Raw genomic sequence first — 17,550 nt, 5'->3', positions numbered from 1 at the left:
TAATCTGATCGTTTCTGCATTTTTTTTTTGCAGGTCTTTAAACTGCATTGAAAACCATGGAACTCCCTTAAAATGATCTCACATTTTCCTGATGCTCATGTGACATGTCTTATGTTTCTGGAATTTAAATAAAGGTCATGGTACTTTGATGGAGTTTCTTGGAACTTCTTAAATATTCTTCAATTTCCTCGAAATCAGTTAAACTGTTCTTAGTTTATCTTGTCAGTCTTTCTGCACTTGAAGCATTCCTGAAGTACTCTCAATTCTATTGAATTTCTTGGTATTACCCTGAACTAAATAGAACTGTCCAACAAATTATCTAAGTTTTTCTGAAGTTTAAGGAACTGACCGGAAATTATCAGACCTTACCCATGTAAATCTTCGAACTTTCCTGAAAGTCTGGAATTTCTTGAATTGCACGAAGTTATGAAGTCATTGGAAGTGCCGATAATATCTCTAAAACTTCCTAAAGCTCTCTAGTCTAACTTCTTTGAGGTACTTGGAAGTTCTTTAAAATGACAATTTTCCTCAAGTTAACTCCACATCTCTGAAATTCTTTTGACTTCTCTGGATATCCCTGAATTACTGAAATTTTCTTAAAAGTTCCTGCAGTTTCCTGAAGTTTGCCTGAAGTTCACCAAAATTTCCAGAAGTTTTCTGGAAAGTTCCCACAGTTTTCCTATTAAACTTCCTAAAATTCTCAGCACTTCTTTTCATTCCTCAGACTCTCCTGAAGATCTCTATTGTTCCCTGAAGTTTACGGAACTTTTCTTATGTTCTCCTGATGATGTTCCTGGAATTGTTCATAAATTAATGGAACTGTCCAGAAGATTTTTAAACTTCCCTATAAACATGGATCTTCTGTGTAGCTTTCTTAATGTTTTTAAGTTCATTCCCTGAAGTTGTTTTTACTATCCTTAAATTTTCGGAACTTCTTGATGGTTTCCTTTATTTTAATGAAATAAATGGAACTGTCATAAAGTTCTCGAAACGATCCTAAAGTTTTAGGAACGTCCCTCAAGTTCTCACAGTTTTCCTGATATTCATGGAACAGCCCTAACATTTTCAGAACCTACCCGAAGCTCACGTGACTTACTCATAGATCTCAAAGCTAGAATTTTCCTGAATTTAATGGAACTGCCCCCACATTTCTATCAATCTGAACTTCTTAAATGTTTCAACATTTTTTGATAAATTCTTTAGCTAAAATATGTAATCTAGTAATCCAGATAGGCATCCGAAAATGCTTTTATGCTTTTTGGTGCACAACTTTTATAAGATGAGCATACGAAGATAGATATTTTGATCATTTTTACGAATTGACCACTTTAATGGATGTTCCGGATCTTTCAGAGGATAGTTTCGTGACCACCAGTGTGGTCCCAAATTCAAATTCATTCATGTAGCATCACAACAAGTGATTACAAAATCTCTGGGCTATTCGGATCTTTCGGGGGACCGTTTCTTGAGTACCTGGGTCTGTAGTTGGTCTTAACTTTCAATGTTCAGTCTTCGTGGTTGGGGTATATCAATATCGCCGAAAAAAAAACAATCACGAAACTCTGTCATCAATTTCAATTCGTAGTTCGATGATAAGTTTAGCAACTATCGGTGCGAAAGCCGAAAACGTAAATTCACAATCTTAATAGCAGCAACTGGTGCGTAAACAAGTTGCTAACTAAAATAGCAATGGCTAACGTTGTCAAACTAGCAGCCCGAATAGCAACGCATTGGTGCGGGTGCTCTTAGGTTACCGTACTCAAATATGGGTGAAACACGACAGAACCAAACCTTCACACCTTTACAGGACTTAACCTACACGGTAGCTTGCAACAACTCAAAATTAAGTCGAACATACTCATTTCAGCGGGAAGTATGGCTACTCAAAAATGAGTAGGCACAATCACTCGATTAGTGAGAACAGCACTCTCTTTTTCAGAGATCAATGATTTTGGACGACACAAATGGTATTGTAAGAGGGATAATGTTTGAACCTTGTTTGATGCTGGTCATTCGAACATCATGATATTGGTCTTTGCTGAGGTCCTTTCTAACGATAAAATCAATAGCCTCTTCAGAAGTCAATGCTACTACCTCGTTATTCTCAGATGCGAACGATGTGAACAGATCTGCTTAAGGATTTTTCGCAATTTTTTCTATGATCTTACCAACAAGACGATGACCAGCTTCTCTTGCGCTAGATGGCACTGCAAATCCAAACTCTTCGGTGGGGAAATTTTCTCGAACCGCTCGTAAACGGTTCTTCTCTGCCGGAGCTTTCAAAGAACGGTTTTAACTGTCGTTTCAGGTTATTTTCAGATTCTTTTCACTTTTCCCTTAAGCCATCTCACGTTTTTTTTTTTTTGGAACCGGGCAAGTGTACGTTTGCACTTCATCCAACGCGTCGAATAGTTAAGTTTCTTATGATTTTTTGAGCATTCGTGACACAAATATTATGATATTTATCTAGCAAATGATTTATAACATTTTGGCTTGGATCCATCGCTGAAAGAACTAGCTCTCGACGCTTCTACGTGGCCTGATGGGATATTATTCTTTCAATTCACCGACTACTCAAAAAACCAGTCTGGATCCAACGGCAATCCACTGACAAATACTTAAGGCTCTATCATGTGGACGGTGGAAACCTTAGGGTTAGCACCATTATCAATAATCATTCTTTGCGACATTCTGTGGACGATGGAAACCCTAGGGTTTCCACCAGAGGTGAGTATCTGTACCATTCACCAAATATTCCCGCGCCAAATATTTCCATGTTGCAGAACACGACCCGTGACGCTAGTCGTTTATGGGTTTATTACCAAAACGTACGTGGACTGCGCACCAAGATCGACGACTTTTACTGCAACTTCCTGGAGTGCAATTTTGACGTCATCATTTTAATCGAGACGGGGCTTAACGAAGCTATCAATTCGACGCAGCTTTTCGGAAGCAACTACAATGTGTACCGATGTGACCGAAGCCATATAAACAGCAGCAAATCTCGTTTCAGAGGGGTTCTAATTGCCGTACATCATCGTTTCATCAGTAGCAGTGTCGTTGCAACGAGCGGAGAAACGATAGAACAAGTGTGTGTATCGACGAGGATTGGATCCAAGCGACTATTGCTGTGTGCAATTTACGTTCCTCCAGACAAGAGCAAGGATCTCAGCGTTTTGAATGGGCATATTGAATCGATCCAAGAGCTTTGTAACAGTGGCTCTGACAGCGATTGCTTGCTGGTATGCGGTGACTACAATCAACCTGGGATATCCTGGAGTTGGGCTGATGGCGAGATTCGACCTGTGAACTCTGTTCCTTTAACAGTTGCTAGTTGATTGATGGCATGGATTTCCACAACCTGCACCATAGAAATCTCGAGCGCAACCACTTAGGACGCATCCTGGATTTGTTCTTTTGCCATACGGACTTTCCTGTGGAAATCTCGAGATCTGTTTCACCACTCTTGCCAGTTGATCTTCATCATCCGCCACTAGTCGTCTGCTTACCATCTCTAGTTGATGACGGTGCACTGCTGTTGAATGCGAGTGATGAGTTTGCGTTAGACTATAGCAAGATTGATTTCGATGTTCTAATGGACTTCCTTTCCGTCACTGACTGGGATCTTCTTTTCGATGGACTGAATGCTGATGAAATGGCTGAAACGTTGTGTGCTGTGCTAAATAATTGGATGGATACAAACGTACCGATTCGTCGGCCTGCTGTTTCTCCTGCGTGGAGCACCGCTTTGCTACGAAAACTAAAACGAAAAAGAAATGCTTCGCAACGTAGACTTCGGCGATACCGTTCCCTGGCAAATAAGCGTAGTTTTCACTTGGCGTGTAACGAGTCCCGTAATCTAAACTCTTCGCTCTACAAATCGTACGTTTTACGAGTGCAAACTAATTTAAGGCGAAACCCCAAGAGCTTTTGGAGCTATATAAATTCGAAGAGGAAAAATTCAACAATGCCTGCAAGCGTTTTTTTCAATGACGTTGAATCGTCGATAGGCGGGGAGAAATGTGAGCTTTTTGCTGCTCATTTTTCGTCTATTTTTGCCGCAGAATCCATCACCTCGACTGAACTTGTTTCGGATGTGCCTTCAAACCTTGTTGACATAAACACTTTTGAAATAACGCCCGTTATGGTAACTAATGTCGCCAAGAAAATGAAATGTACCTTCTCGCCTGGACCAGATGGCATTCCTTCTGCAGTGTATTGTCGTACCATTGGAGCGCTTGTTGAACCGCTTTGCAGAATCTTCAACAAATCTTTTTTAGAGTCGAAATTTCCTGCAATCTGGAAAGAGTCATTTATGGTTCCGGTACACAAGAAAGGAGATAAACGTGACGTTAAAAACTACAGAGGAATTACTAATCTCTCTGCAGCATCAAAACTGTTTGAGATAATTGTGAGTGGTTTCATTCTTGAGCAAATAGACGTCATCTACACTGATCTAAAAGCAGCGTTTGATACGATCAACCATGACATTATGTTGGCAAAGCTATCCAAACTCGGTGCGTCGGACCGTTTGACTTCGTGGTTGTGCTCCTACTTGACTGACAGGTCTCTGCGAGTGAAACTCGATTCCAGTACTTCCTCGTATTTCACGAACTCGTCAGGTGTACCACAGGGTAGCAATCTTGGCCCATTGCTGTTTGTGTTGTACATCAACGACGCACTTCTTCTACTTGGAGATGGCTGTAAGCTTGCGTATGCCGATGACCTAAAGCTGTACTTCGTGGTGCGGACTGCTGAGGATTGCATTCGTCTTCAATCGGTATTGGATCTGTTCGTTGATTGGTGTCGTCGGAATAAGCTTACCCTCAGCATTCCTAAATGTATGGTAATGTCGTATTACCGCATCAGACAGCCGATTATTTTTGACTATGTCATCAAAGAACCGACCAGTTCAGCGATCTTGGTGTTCTACTGGACCATAAGTTGACGTTCAACCTCCACCGCTCTGCTCTGATCACAAAGGCGAATCGCCAGCTAGGTTTTGTGTCGAAAATATCGAAGGACTTCATTGACCCATACTGCCTGAAAGCTCTCTATTGCTCACTTGTGCGACCAATCCTGGAAAATGCCTCCTTGGTCTGGTTTCCTCATCAGTTGACTTGGAGCTTGAGGATCGAAAGTGTTCAGCGCAAGTTTATCAGGATAGCATTACGTAATCTACCATGGCGTGATCCGCAAAATCTTCCGCCGTATTCTGATCGCTGCAATCTGCTGATACTCTGGAATGCCGACGGAAAAATCAACAAGCAGTTTTTGTTGCCAAGCTATTGAATGGTGAGGTCGACTGCTCGAGGCTTCTCTCGCTGTTGGATATCCGAGTACCACCGAGAACATTACGAAGTGGTACCCTTCTCCAACCGCGGTACCATCGAACGGCGTTCGGTTACAACGAACCACTAACAACTATGATGCGTACGTTTACGGCTGTCGAAGAATTATTCGAATTTGGGGAATCTTCATCTCGCTTTTTGGCACGGATTAGAAACACTTGAATTGTTTTAGCTTTAAGGTTGTTTCATGTAGACAATAGTCCGATGAATAAAATTAAATAATAATAATAATAATAATAATAATTTTAATCACTGCGCCCAAGCATCCAAAACTCAACAATTTCACTTCGCGGAACTTCCATTTTAGCACTTTAAAACGAGATAAAAAAAATGTAGCCACAGTAAAGGAAAGGCTGGTACAATTGGAGCTATTTTGACAAATCGAGCATCAGCTAACTTTTTTGCTATGGGGTTCTCCAGACAGAATTTCACAAACACTAACACTAATGCACTAATGCGTTATTTTTTGGGTTACTAATACAGCTTCATTATGCGAAAAATGGAGTAGGCTCTGTCCACGATCGGTTGGCATTCTATGGAGCTGTCACGATTTGACGTTTTTTTTTTTGCGTATGTGATTTTTCAGTTCTGGCAATCAAGCTATCCGAGCAGAATTTTACGAACACTAATGCACGCCGTAGATTCGTAGGATTTTGACAGTTCTGATAGGGAGAGAGAACTATGCTCATAGTTAGGATGCCGGTTGGTTTGTACTTAGAACTGCGACCGTCAAGCTTATCTCTTTTTCTTGATTTTGGGATGGGATGAAGCTTATCTCTATTTCTTGATGATGAAGGAAGATATTTAATACGTCACAATTTATTACGTTGAACATGCAGTTTGACTCTGCTCATGACTTTAAAATTGCTTGGAAACCAATGCTAGAGATCTACCATAGACATTTTTAAACGTATTATTAAACATGTATCCTAGAATACACAAATATCGTGGGCATGAATTTATAAAGTATGATTTTTCTTCATATTTTAATATAATATAAAGACGATGTGTGCATGAAATTTTGATTCAAAACGATTTAAAAGCTTGTTCTCGTATGTGTCGGCCTATATGCTCTACAAAAATATGTAAAAGTTGGTATTTTAAAAACTGAATTTCTCCAAAACAAAACATACCATACCTCTATTTTTTCACAAAGCAAAACAAAATAAGTCTTTTCAAATGCAATCAAAAGATATTTTTATGTTTGCCCCAGCAAGGGATACACCTATTTGAAAAAAAAACCCTATTTTTCATAGAAAAACTTGAATAACTCTACACAGGTTCAATATTTCCGTCTTTTAGCGTCAAAATGTGCGTCTTAAACAAATCTAAAATTTATTAGGTTACGACTTTGTCATAAAAATTAAAATAAGAAAGTTAGAGTAAAATAACTGATTTTTTTAGAGACACCCTAGGACAACATATAAAAACTGCTCTAAATCGGTTATTTTCCAACCTTTTTAAAACTTTTTTTTTTCAAAGTTATTTGAAATTTGGTAAGCTACAACTTTTTCTTAAAACATGCCGCTATCTCTTAAAATAAGAAAGTTAGCTTTTTGATTTTATTGATAATAAGGACCACTTCAGTATCTCTTGACACTAAAATAAGCGCCTAACTGATAGCATCAACTTTGCTGAAGACAACTTTTTGCTAAAGTTTCAATTTCAAGCCTAAAATCCATCTTTCCAGCTAAATTTGCTTTCTGAACCACTGTGCATTGGTGCTCATCACGGAAAAAGAGATCGACGGAAAACAAATCAAGGGAATAAAAACTTATCTTTTCAATGACTGTCATATCCGATAAAATAAATAAAATAAAACATTACATTAAGTCAGTCAAAACCTCATTTGCATCTTGGGTCATCAAAATATAATGTTACATAAATACAACTGATTTGCAGCACCTTTTGCAACAAGCATAAGTTGCAAAGAGACTCCACCTTCTGCGCTTTTTAAGGTACAATGAAGTTTTATATGCAATACGTTGTCCATAATTTAGACCTTCAGTTAGTCACACTAAGGTTGTTGTTAATCGCTGAGAAACAAATGGTGTTGCTTGGGGAACACGTCACTAGAAAACGGAAAACGCACAGCGCCCATTTGGACATTTGCTTTTTACTACTCAGATATCGAGATAGCAAAAATTATACTAACAAACTAATTGAAATCGATACCGTAAAAGTGTTTCTCTGACGCAATTTCTCGGTATATGAATGGAAAAGCTCATAAGCCGAATCAATCGACCATTCTGAGTGTATGTAACAACCTCCAGATTTCCCGAATAGAACAGCCTGTCTGTAATCAAAAGTAATGGATTGTAATACCAAGCAAGGAATGCATGTATCCACCATGGCTGGCAAAGTACCCTCGTAGATTTTTATAATCACAATAAAAAGATAATCTCGGGCAACTACCTACTCACCTAGCGCAACATCCTACTTAGGGGAAGGTACAGGTAAGTAAAGTACACAACGACCGAAGTGTGTATGCCGAAAAAGGTAGCACCATTCATGTCGTTATACACACGACATTGCTACAAAAGTAAGGCATAATGCTACCGGTAGGTGAGTTTCGTAAGAAGCAAACGAGCAGAGAGATGGAAAATCGATTTTGTTTTTCGTTTTTGTTTTATGATGTAGATATATGGCAAAGTAATGTGAACGACGCTCGCCTGCCAGGAATAACACTCCTAGTGTGGGTGGTGCGGGAAGGTGACATAACGCAGAATCTGTATGCCACCGCTGTAGTACGGATTCGGTCGCTACGAGATCCTCTTATCCAGTCGTTGAACTTTACGTTGTTTGCTCAGGTGAAATCGAAAACATACCCTATGTTTGCCGTCTCGTCATTTTCTCGGAAGAATCAGTCATCCATCCATCCATCAGCATTTCGAGCGATGAAAGGTGCCATTTCCCGGTGAACTTTCGATAACTGTGATTACAAAGTGTCATCGATAGAGGGGAAAAAGCTTTTTCCTCCCCGGAGATGGGAAACTTACCTCATCAACAAACTCGAAATCGCCATCGCCGTACTTGTTCGGCTTCTTCTTGGCATCCGCTGCAAACGTGCCGACGAGAGCCAACACCAGCAGCACCTTCACTGTAAAGCCCAATTTGTTCATCTTCGTAGACGTAGACGGTAAATGGAGGGGTGGTGGTTGGTGGTATCAGTAGCTGTCAACTATTCCTCCAGCCGATACTTTAGATCCGGATGTGTTTTCACCAAGCTTAGCACTTGAAAATTGAGAATTAAATTTTTCACGTTTGCACGGATTCACCCCACTTTCACTTTGGGTTTTTCGTGGTATTTTAAGATAAGATATATTCCACGAAGCTTTCAATTTTCACAAAACCCGAATCAGACCTACGAGTCCGGAAAAGATCCTCTAGGAACCGTCACAATTCCGAGAATCCACTGTTTGATATCTAAGCACCCTCGTCGCTTGGCCTAAAAATTCCCGCACCTGGCCCTTCAAGTACAGTGAAATGGCCGAAAATTCCTCCAGACAATCACAGACACACTCACACTGCTGAAAAGAAAAACTTCCCCACGGAACGACGCACTGAGAGCCTAGAATCACCGCTGTGTACTTGGGTAGACGCACTTCCGACACCGTGAAACGCCCGAAATCAATTGGTCCGAGGCAGTTTCGGAAACACGGGAACAAGGTTCCGGAGCCATCCTCGGCTACGATTCGGTCGTCGCCTTGCATGCCCGAACAGGGACGACGCCGAAGATGGGATATGGCATGCGGACATGCGCATCACGAGGAAAACAGTTTTCCATTCTGGGGGTATGGTGGACGATGAGTGCGCGCGTGTGAGGCTGCGACGGTCTATGCTGCAGTCTGAAGGTCTGTTATCCTGCCGTTTGCTGTCAACTGCTTGAGCGGGGGATGTGGAATTATCCTTGTAGATAAGATGCAAAACAACCATTTCAAGATGATCGTTTTCCAACAGTCAAATAATTCAGAATTTAATTTTACATTGCAAGCGGGAATGGCGAACAAAGTGACTTTAGTGACATTTTTTATCAAAAATAGGGACTTTTTAGTGACCACCTTCAAAAAAGTGACAAAGTCACTAAAAAATAACCCGCTCTCAGCCCTGCGTACTAGAACCATAGAGGTAACTCTAAGACTAGTAGGTCCCGAAGAAACGTGCTCAACTTTTTGGCTCAGCTCTGGTACTATCTTCGGTCCCAAGCTAACCGATGCACCCCTCGAGACATAGGAAAATACACGAACCCCTTATTTTATCTGTCAAACTTTCATAGCGGATCAAAACAAACATAGTGTAGTACTAGAATTTCGACTAGAATGGGGCACGTTAATCGATTTGCTTGGGACCAATAGGCTAGTCAAGTAGTGAGCCAAATTAAAATCGTTAGTTTCCACCGGTTGCTAGAACGTCGCGGGACGTCCGACTACTCACATTAGTTTGATTTGATATTGAATGGCTATGCTAACACATGAACTAGAAACGTGACGTCACAGTAGGAAACTGTTAGGTTTGTCTTAATTCAATAAATTTCTATTCCCCATGAATTTTTAATTAGTAAATCGCTAGCTCGATAAATTTAAGTTTAGTATATTCGGGTTTCGTCCAATTGAATAGAATAAAATAAAAATTACTTCTAAAGTCTGGAACGCGCAAACACTGGTCTACTTCAAATTGGTGTATTTCTGTTAAAAATGCATATGGAAGTTGAGTGCATATACCACTAGCGTGCACAGGAATCTTGTGAAGGAGGGGCAATTGTTTTTTCTATGGTGCATTTAATCTGGGGATGGGGAGTACTCCAACGTGCGTGGGAGATGGTGATGTCCACCCACCACTGTTTTACCTACTGTTAAATTTAGCTAATTTTATTTATTTTTTACTCCGGTGGTGGTTCATCTTCTTCAATGGAAACTGCTTTCAGGCAGCCAATGGAATTGACAATTTAATCCAATCGACAATGTCGATGATGATCAGTTCGTCAAATGGTTGCAATAGTAGGGCTTTAACCGAAATGATACATTTGCTACAATGTTGTTGCCTTGGTGGTTGAATTCAGCTGAAGTCACTTCAGATGGTGGTGATAGCACCGACAAACCGATATGAATGACTAATAAGAATCGCATTCTCCTTTCGTATGCACACTGCGTCGACAAGTACAAGGTTCAGACAGTGCATAGCAGTGAACAAACAGTATATTGCTCTTGATCAATCCAATCCTCATCAGCGGTGTTGAGTACTTGGCACTGATGAATTCTGCAAGTAGTAGATGAAATACGCGTATCTGTCAAAAGAAAATAAACCAACACACTCAAAGCTCTTCATAAAAGTATATTGCTGTTTTCGTCCTTGCACTTGGCTTGTACTCCAGCAGTGCAGTCAGCCATTGGGCTGGCACCGTCAAAATATGCTGCCAACACCTCCTCCCAAGAAATCTGCATCGCTGTCAGGACCTCAGCAATAGTATTGAAGATGGTCGTCGCGTCTGTTTTCAACAACCGTCTCACACCCACGAGTGTTTCCTTTGGCCGATCATTATCAATATACCTGATGACAATCGCCAACTGCTCGTGGTGGCCACAATCGCTCGTCTCATCTGCAATGATTACCACTGGTTTTCCTCGCAAGGATTACATTGCGCAACGATGTAATCATGTCATTTTGAATACGGTTACTTGTGTACTAGCAATTTTTGGCACCTTCCGCCAAGTGTTTTTCCAGAACAGAATCGTAGTTAGCCACCAACTGGGTGGCACACTTTCCGCTCGTTCCGAATGTTCGCAAAGTGATCGGCCACCTATACAAAGTATGCGCATAATATCGATGAAACGTTCCATTATATAGCGATTTTGTAGCCGCTTTGCCTTAATAGCAGCAATCATACCTCTTTTTTTGGTGGTCCAGTTCTTCGTCCATACGTCCACGAGTCCATACTACCAACATGGGTATCACTGTGATTGTGTTTGCCCAGCTTCTTGGTCGCTTTCTTCCAATTTCTGAACCCTGTAGGAATCGTTGAAATAATGTTTTGCAGCATGCTCTTCTTTACAGGTTAAAAATATAAACCAAAGAAAATAATTTCTTCAAGGTACTGGTATCATCTTTTTTATGCTGTTACCTTTCTGAAATTTTTTGTATATTTTGAAGGTATCGTTACAGTTAAGCCCTTATATGCTGTTGTAGTTACACTTAACTATTACCGTTGCGAGTACGTTGAACTTGGTCATTTTCAGCGAAAATTGTAGTTCTATTTTTTTTTCAAATTTTTACCTAAATACCAAGGCTAATACGATCATTAAAGAGGCTTAACAAATATGTAACGACTGGAACAAACGCGCACAAAACTATTTTGACAAGCGAGTACATGATTGTTAACGGATTGACGACTTGTGCGAAGGATTGAGTATGTCAACCATGTCCCAAAGTACCGCCAGTCGGGGTGACAGAAAATAATGCCGAACATTCAACATGTTTTAAAGATGATATAAAGGACAAACCCGAATTTATTGCAACGCACATAAACAGCTGTGAATTTTTAACCACGGTAACAAATGACTTTAAATTTTCAGAGAAGATTCTTAGACGAATTTTTAGTAACACTAATAGACCAAAGTTCAATGTCAAACTAAAACCCACTTTTCAATTAGGGAATTTAAAAGCTGTCTTTAGACTTTGTGAAGTTGCAAAAAAGTACATCCTCAGAATTCCTTGAGGTTCTTTTCGAAATTTTTAGAACTCTATGAGCTTTTTTGAAATTCTTCTCAGAAGCCCTCTGGAATTATTTTTAGAACTCTTCTTGACTTTTACTCAGAACATCTTGGAACTAAAATTCCCTTAGAGTTTCAGAAGAATTTCCTCAGTATTGTCCAGAAATTATTCCCGGAATGAACTAGCAATTATCGGTACTCTCTTGAAATTTTCCTCAAAATTCCTTTAGAATTTCACTCAAAATTTAATTTTCTCGTTATTCTTTTCGAAATTATGTTGGAACTATCCGCAAGATTCACTAGAAATTATTCGCAGAGTTTTCTTGGAATACTTCCCAGAAATCCTTTGGAACTGTCCTCAGAATTCAATATCCTTGAGGTTCTTTGCAGATTTTTTTAGAACTCTCCTAAGAGCTCTTTTGATATTCTTCTCAGAAGTCCACTGGAATTATGCTTAGATCTCTTCTTGATTTTTTCTCAGAACACCTTGTAGTGTCCTTTAGAGTTTCAGAATTTTCTCCCGGAATGAGCTAGACCTTATCCTCGGAATTCACTTGAAATTTTGCTTAAAATCCCTTTGGAATTTCACTCAAAATTTGATTTTCTCGGTATTCTTTTCGAAATTATCTTGGAACTATCCGCAGGATCCACTAGAAATTATCCGTAGAATTTTCTCGGAATTCTCCCAGAAATATTTAAGAACTGTCCTAAGAATTCAATATATTTGAGGTTCTTCTCGGAATATTTTAGAACTTTTTTTTTTCTCATAACACTTTGGAACTGAAACTCCCCTAAAGTTTCAGAAGAATTTCCTCTTTATTCTCCAAAAATTCTTCCCAGAATTAGCTTGAAATCATCCTCGGAATTCCCTTGAAATTTTCCTCAACATCCCTTTGGAATTTTATTCAAAATTTGATTCTCTCGGTATTCTTTTCGAAACTATCTGTAGAATTCACTAGAAATTATTCGCAGAATTTTCATGAAATCATTACCAGATTTTTTTTGACTATATGTTTTAGTATTACTTCTACGTGAAGTCAACGATTGAGTGTTTCCGATTAGGACTCGCGCAGCTGGCCGGGTGGCGGAGCGCTTCTAATTGAATGGTGGAAGGTTATGGTAGACAAAGAGGAAGAATAAAAACATGTCTTTGGTCTAAGGAGCAATTTCCTAGAGAACAAGTGAGGAGAGGGAGAAAGTGGTGAAAACAGAAGTATTAGATTTATTAGTAGAATGGTGAATGAAGAGGATAATGGAAATAATACGCTATCGATATTGTTTTGAAGAGGAAGAATGATTCAGCGAAAAATTAACAGTGAACCTTCCGGATATTAGTGCATGGTGGCCGGAAAAAATATTTACTATAGCTGTTTAGATCACCGCGAGCACTTGGTGGTATTGCGGAGGCAGAGTTTGGTGAGATCAATCTGATTATAAATCAAGTTTAAACCCTTTTTCCCATATACTACTAAATACGTGTCAGATTTAGAAACTCCACGTTTCGAAGTTTTAGTCATTTTCTAGTGTTTTTCTACTATTTTATAGTCGTGAAATAGCGTAAAAACTAGTTTATGGTTTAAGGAATAATAATCCAGAGTCATTGTTTTGCCTACTGATGAAGAAAACCTAAAAAGTGTAAACATTTGTTCGGGTGATTTAACAACATAAAATGGCGTTTGCTAGTGTTTTGCTCTTTTTCTGCATCGTAACGCTTGAAATCGAAAGCTGCAGGATAACAAAATCTGGAGTGGCTGTTTGCTTGCCTTGCAGATCTGGATTTCTAGGCGATTCCGAAAGGAAGTTAGAAATACAGTTTGGAGGATAATCAGGATAAGTACCGGGTTTATACATATATTTAATTGTGAAATGGACAATCCACGCAGCCTTTTTTCATTCTAATAAGAAAATCAGTATTCGTAGGTAACGTTAAAATAACACAAGGAATTATTGAAATATTTCAATGTACTTGACAGAGCTTTTCTAAAAAAAGCTTTGATATTTTAACGCCTGCATTTTTCGTTGCGAAACCTTACTATCATAACCATCACATTTTTTTTAACAGACATAGACAACTCAACCATGCAATCTCATATTTGTGGACAGTGACTTTGGCTGCCGCTTTTTCGCAGATAGAGGTTCACTCCTGTAGATTACCGGTGCCAGCTGATAGAGGAAACATTCCTCTATCTGATGATATCGGCGGTTTGCAGGTGTGAGCTTTTGTTCCCGGGAGATGGTTGACGAAAGCGGTTGTACCCTTTTGAACCTATGACAACAACCGCACGAAATGAAAAGTTTCGCATATTGAGCTGCCACCTAGCGTAGTTTTTGATAGCGCTTTGTGGTGAATATAAAATCGGACAAAATAATAATAATAATCAACTCGAGTTTGGATGCGGTTTGCTCGGGAGCTGTGAGGGTGGATTTGCTCGGGAATGGGTGGTATTCTGCTCGAGTTTGGGTGGGTGTCACTCGTGTTTTTGCGGATTTTCCGGAAAATCTACAGGAGTACTATTTCTTTTTTTCTCTCTTTTATTTATTTACATATTTAAAAATCGCCCTTATTGTCAGTCAAAAAATCCATGGTTGTAGCCTAAAAATACATGGTTCGTTGCGAATATACCTATATAAACATAATCTATAATATATTTAAGGATTTCATACCTCAGAGATCGTTTTGGGAGTATTATGGGCACTGTTCTTAATGAAACACTTTTTTTTAATATAATTTCGACTTAAATTTTAACGAGGGAGTAAGTAGTTTTACCACGTGATGATTGCAGGGAATATCTTGTAGATCTTGCTGCCTTTTTTCTCAATGATAAATGAGGCGTGGGAGTGGGGGGGGGGGGGGTTTGGAGGAGGAATAAACACAAAGCTGTATTAGTGTGTGTGGAGACAGAACAAAAAAATTATGAATGAACGTTGAATGAATTTTATTCTATGACTAAGAGTGTGAATGAACCCAAAATGCATGAGTGAATGTGAATGGGGCATACGTGATACCAGTATGTATTGTATAATGGTATTTTTACAGTTTGTACCGTTCTGATTCATATTACGAACACGCTCAAATTCTGAGCACTTGTGTTTTTGTATGGGACGGATTTTGAAAAATTTTCTTTTAGGATGTCCATATTACGATAAGTCGTGAGTTTAAATACATTCTGAGCGGATCAGCAATATTTTAGGTAAAAAAGGTGTTTTTCAAAGGATGATTTTAACGCACTGTTCGGAATTTGAATCAATACGGTAAATCGCGCGATGATCAAGACGTTTCCGTCGGATTATGGAAACCGAAATGGCTCTTGATTTTGTTTTATGCCCTTATAGTATAAACCACCATCGCACTTCGTGAGTTGCCCCAATAGAACCCTTGCTTTTGGTTTGAATCAGTACAAATTCGTTCTATTATATAAAAAAAAGAAGTATACATATTCATTTTCTTCCGAACTAAATAAACCACCATCACACTTTGTGAGTGGCCCCAACAGTATCCTTGCTGTTGGTCTAAATCGGGTCAAATCGGTTCTAATAATTATTTTATATTCAATCAAGTAAACCACCATCACACTTTGTGAGTGGCCCCAACAGCATCCTTGCTGTTGGCTTAAATCGGTTCAAACCGCTTATAATTAATTATTTTGGTCATTGATAAAATAAAATAAACCATCATCACACTTTGTGAGTGGCCCCAACAGTATCCTTATTGTTGGTTTAAATCGGTATACACACATCTAATAATGATCTACATCTCTAGACAGCCGGCTGTTTAGAGCATAAATCGAAAACACTTATAAATAACTACACAAAACAAAAGATCGCATCACTTATCAAGGTGAATCCTGATCCAACGAACCTAACCCACTAACAAAACCTCCTTCCTGTGACTTTTGTGGGATGCAGAGGTAAACACGGTCCCAAAACAACAAAAGTCACACACTAACATTCCTTCCCTCTCCCACCTGATTGCAAGGACGTGGCCGGTGACGTTATTGATCTTTAAAGGTAGGAGTCACTGGAACATGTACACTGAGAATGGCAGGTTACTCCCAAGCCCCATTCAGTTGATTCTTTGTACAATTTCACTGGTTCAGATCAATCACGGAGTGCAACTATCGATACGTGCAGTCAGACTAAGCTAAGCTAAGCTAAGCTAAGCTACTTCTACGTGAAGTCAACGATTTACATAGTTGAAGATGCTAATTTCAAATAACAGACTGTAGTGGTAATTTTTCTACGATAGATGTAGTAGATGAAAGCATAGAGTTGATAGTTCCGTTAGAGTACGGCAGTGTGAAGATTGCATATAGATGTTAGAACAGCGAGCTAGGACAACTTTACAGGTACAAATCGGTTTTTTCATCTCTCTTTACCAAACTCCCCCTTTGGAGAGGGATGGTGAATTTTTAAATCTTAAATTTACCCTTTTCTTTTAACCCTCCATGAACAACCTTGAAAAAAAAAGTTACACCAAAAGGTATGACATTTATTTATACGAAACAAGCCTTCTCCGTACACCATCATGCATTCAAAGAGGGTTTTTAAGTGGGGAAGTTGTCGTTGGTGGTGCTTAAGTCGAATAGGAATTTTTACACAAGTTTTTACATAAATTTTGTTCGAGCCTCAACGTCTGTTCTCTGTGATCAAACAGAATACATTTTTGAAATTGAGACCACAAAATTATTATTTTCTATGTATTCTAGCGAGTTTCTGTGTAAATCAAAACATGATCCGAGCAAAAAAGTAGTACTCTTAATAATGGTATTGTATTTTGCATTTCTAACTGGACTCATCAAAAGTGCGGAATCACTGATAAAAAGGGCGCTTTTACGTTGTATCATTTTGCTGTCTTCTGTGCACTTTTTCGTTATGAGCCAAAGCATAAGTGCGCCGAAGACATCAACACGATTTAACGTAAAAGCGCACTTTTATCTTCGGTTCCGCACTTTTCGTCGCACTTATAATGTGCGCAATGCGCTATATGTAAAGCTGAATTTTAAAGTGCTTTGTTTCGAAAATAATCTTCCAAATAAACAAACATCATCCAAGGTCTTGAAGTAGCTTTTTATTTAGGAAAAATGCATTACAAAACAGTTTTATGCGTCTTGATGAATGTGGGCGTCTTAGTGGAATACCTGTATAAAGAAAGAGAGAAGGATTAGTAATTTCCATTTAATTCCACTATTTTTGCTTATCCTTGACAGATACGCGTATTTCGTCTACAATGTGCAGACTTCTTCAGTGTCTTGTACTAATACCACAGAGAACAGACGTTGAGGCTCGAACAAAATTTATGTAAAAACTTGTGTAAAAATTCCTATCCGACTTAAGCGCCACCAACGCCGACTTCCCCACTGAAAAACCCTCTTTGACAGCATGATGGCGCTGGCGTAGCACAACTTACACTAGACACTAAGTGCCGGTAGCGCCGAGTGGCAATTTTCAACAGAAAATTTATCGACACTAGCGCCAAATTGGCCAAAAGTGGA

The 17,550-nt window shown here is 39.2% G+C and overlaps 1 protein-coding gene across 1 annotated transcript in view; it reads right to left on the bottom strand.

Moving 5' to 3' along the window:
* Positions 1 to 8,959, bottom strand: part of Cow (Proteoglycan Cow) — a 711,953-nt gene extending 702,994 nt beyond the window's left edge. Inside the window, exon 1 of the mRNA XM_065232724.1 lies at positions 8,351 to 8,959. Coding sequence (XP_065088796.1) covers positions 8,351 to 8,473 — 123 coding nt within the window. The 5' untranslated portion in view covers positions 8,474 to 8,959. The remainder of the gene's footprint in view (positions 1 to 8,350) is intronic.
* Between the last annotated feature and the right edge of the window lie 8,591 nt (positions 8,960 to 17,550).

Source organism: Ochlerotatus camptorhynchus, unplaced genomic scaffold (assembly GCF_037179485.1).
Source record: "Ochlerotatus camptorhynchus isolate MF236.1 unplaced genomic scaffold, CSIRO-AGI_Acam_v1.1 ptg000371l, whole genome shotgun sequence".
NCBI classification, from domain to species: Eukaryota; Metazoa; Arthropoda; class Insecta; order Diptera; family Culicidae; genus Ochlerotatus; species Ochlerotatus camptorhynchus.
This window is presented reverse-complemented; position numbering and strand designations above follow the sequence as displayed.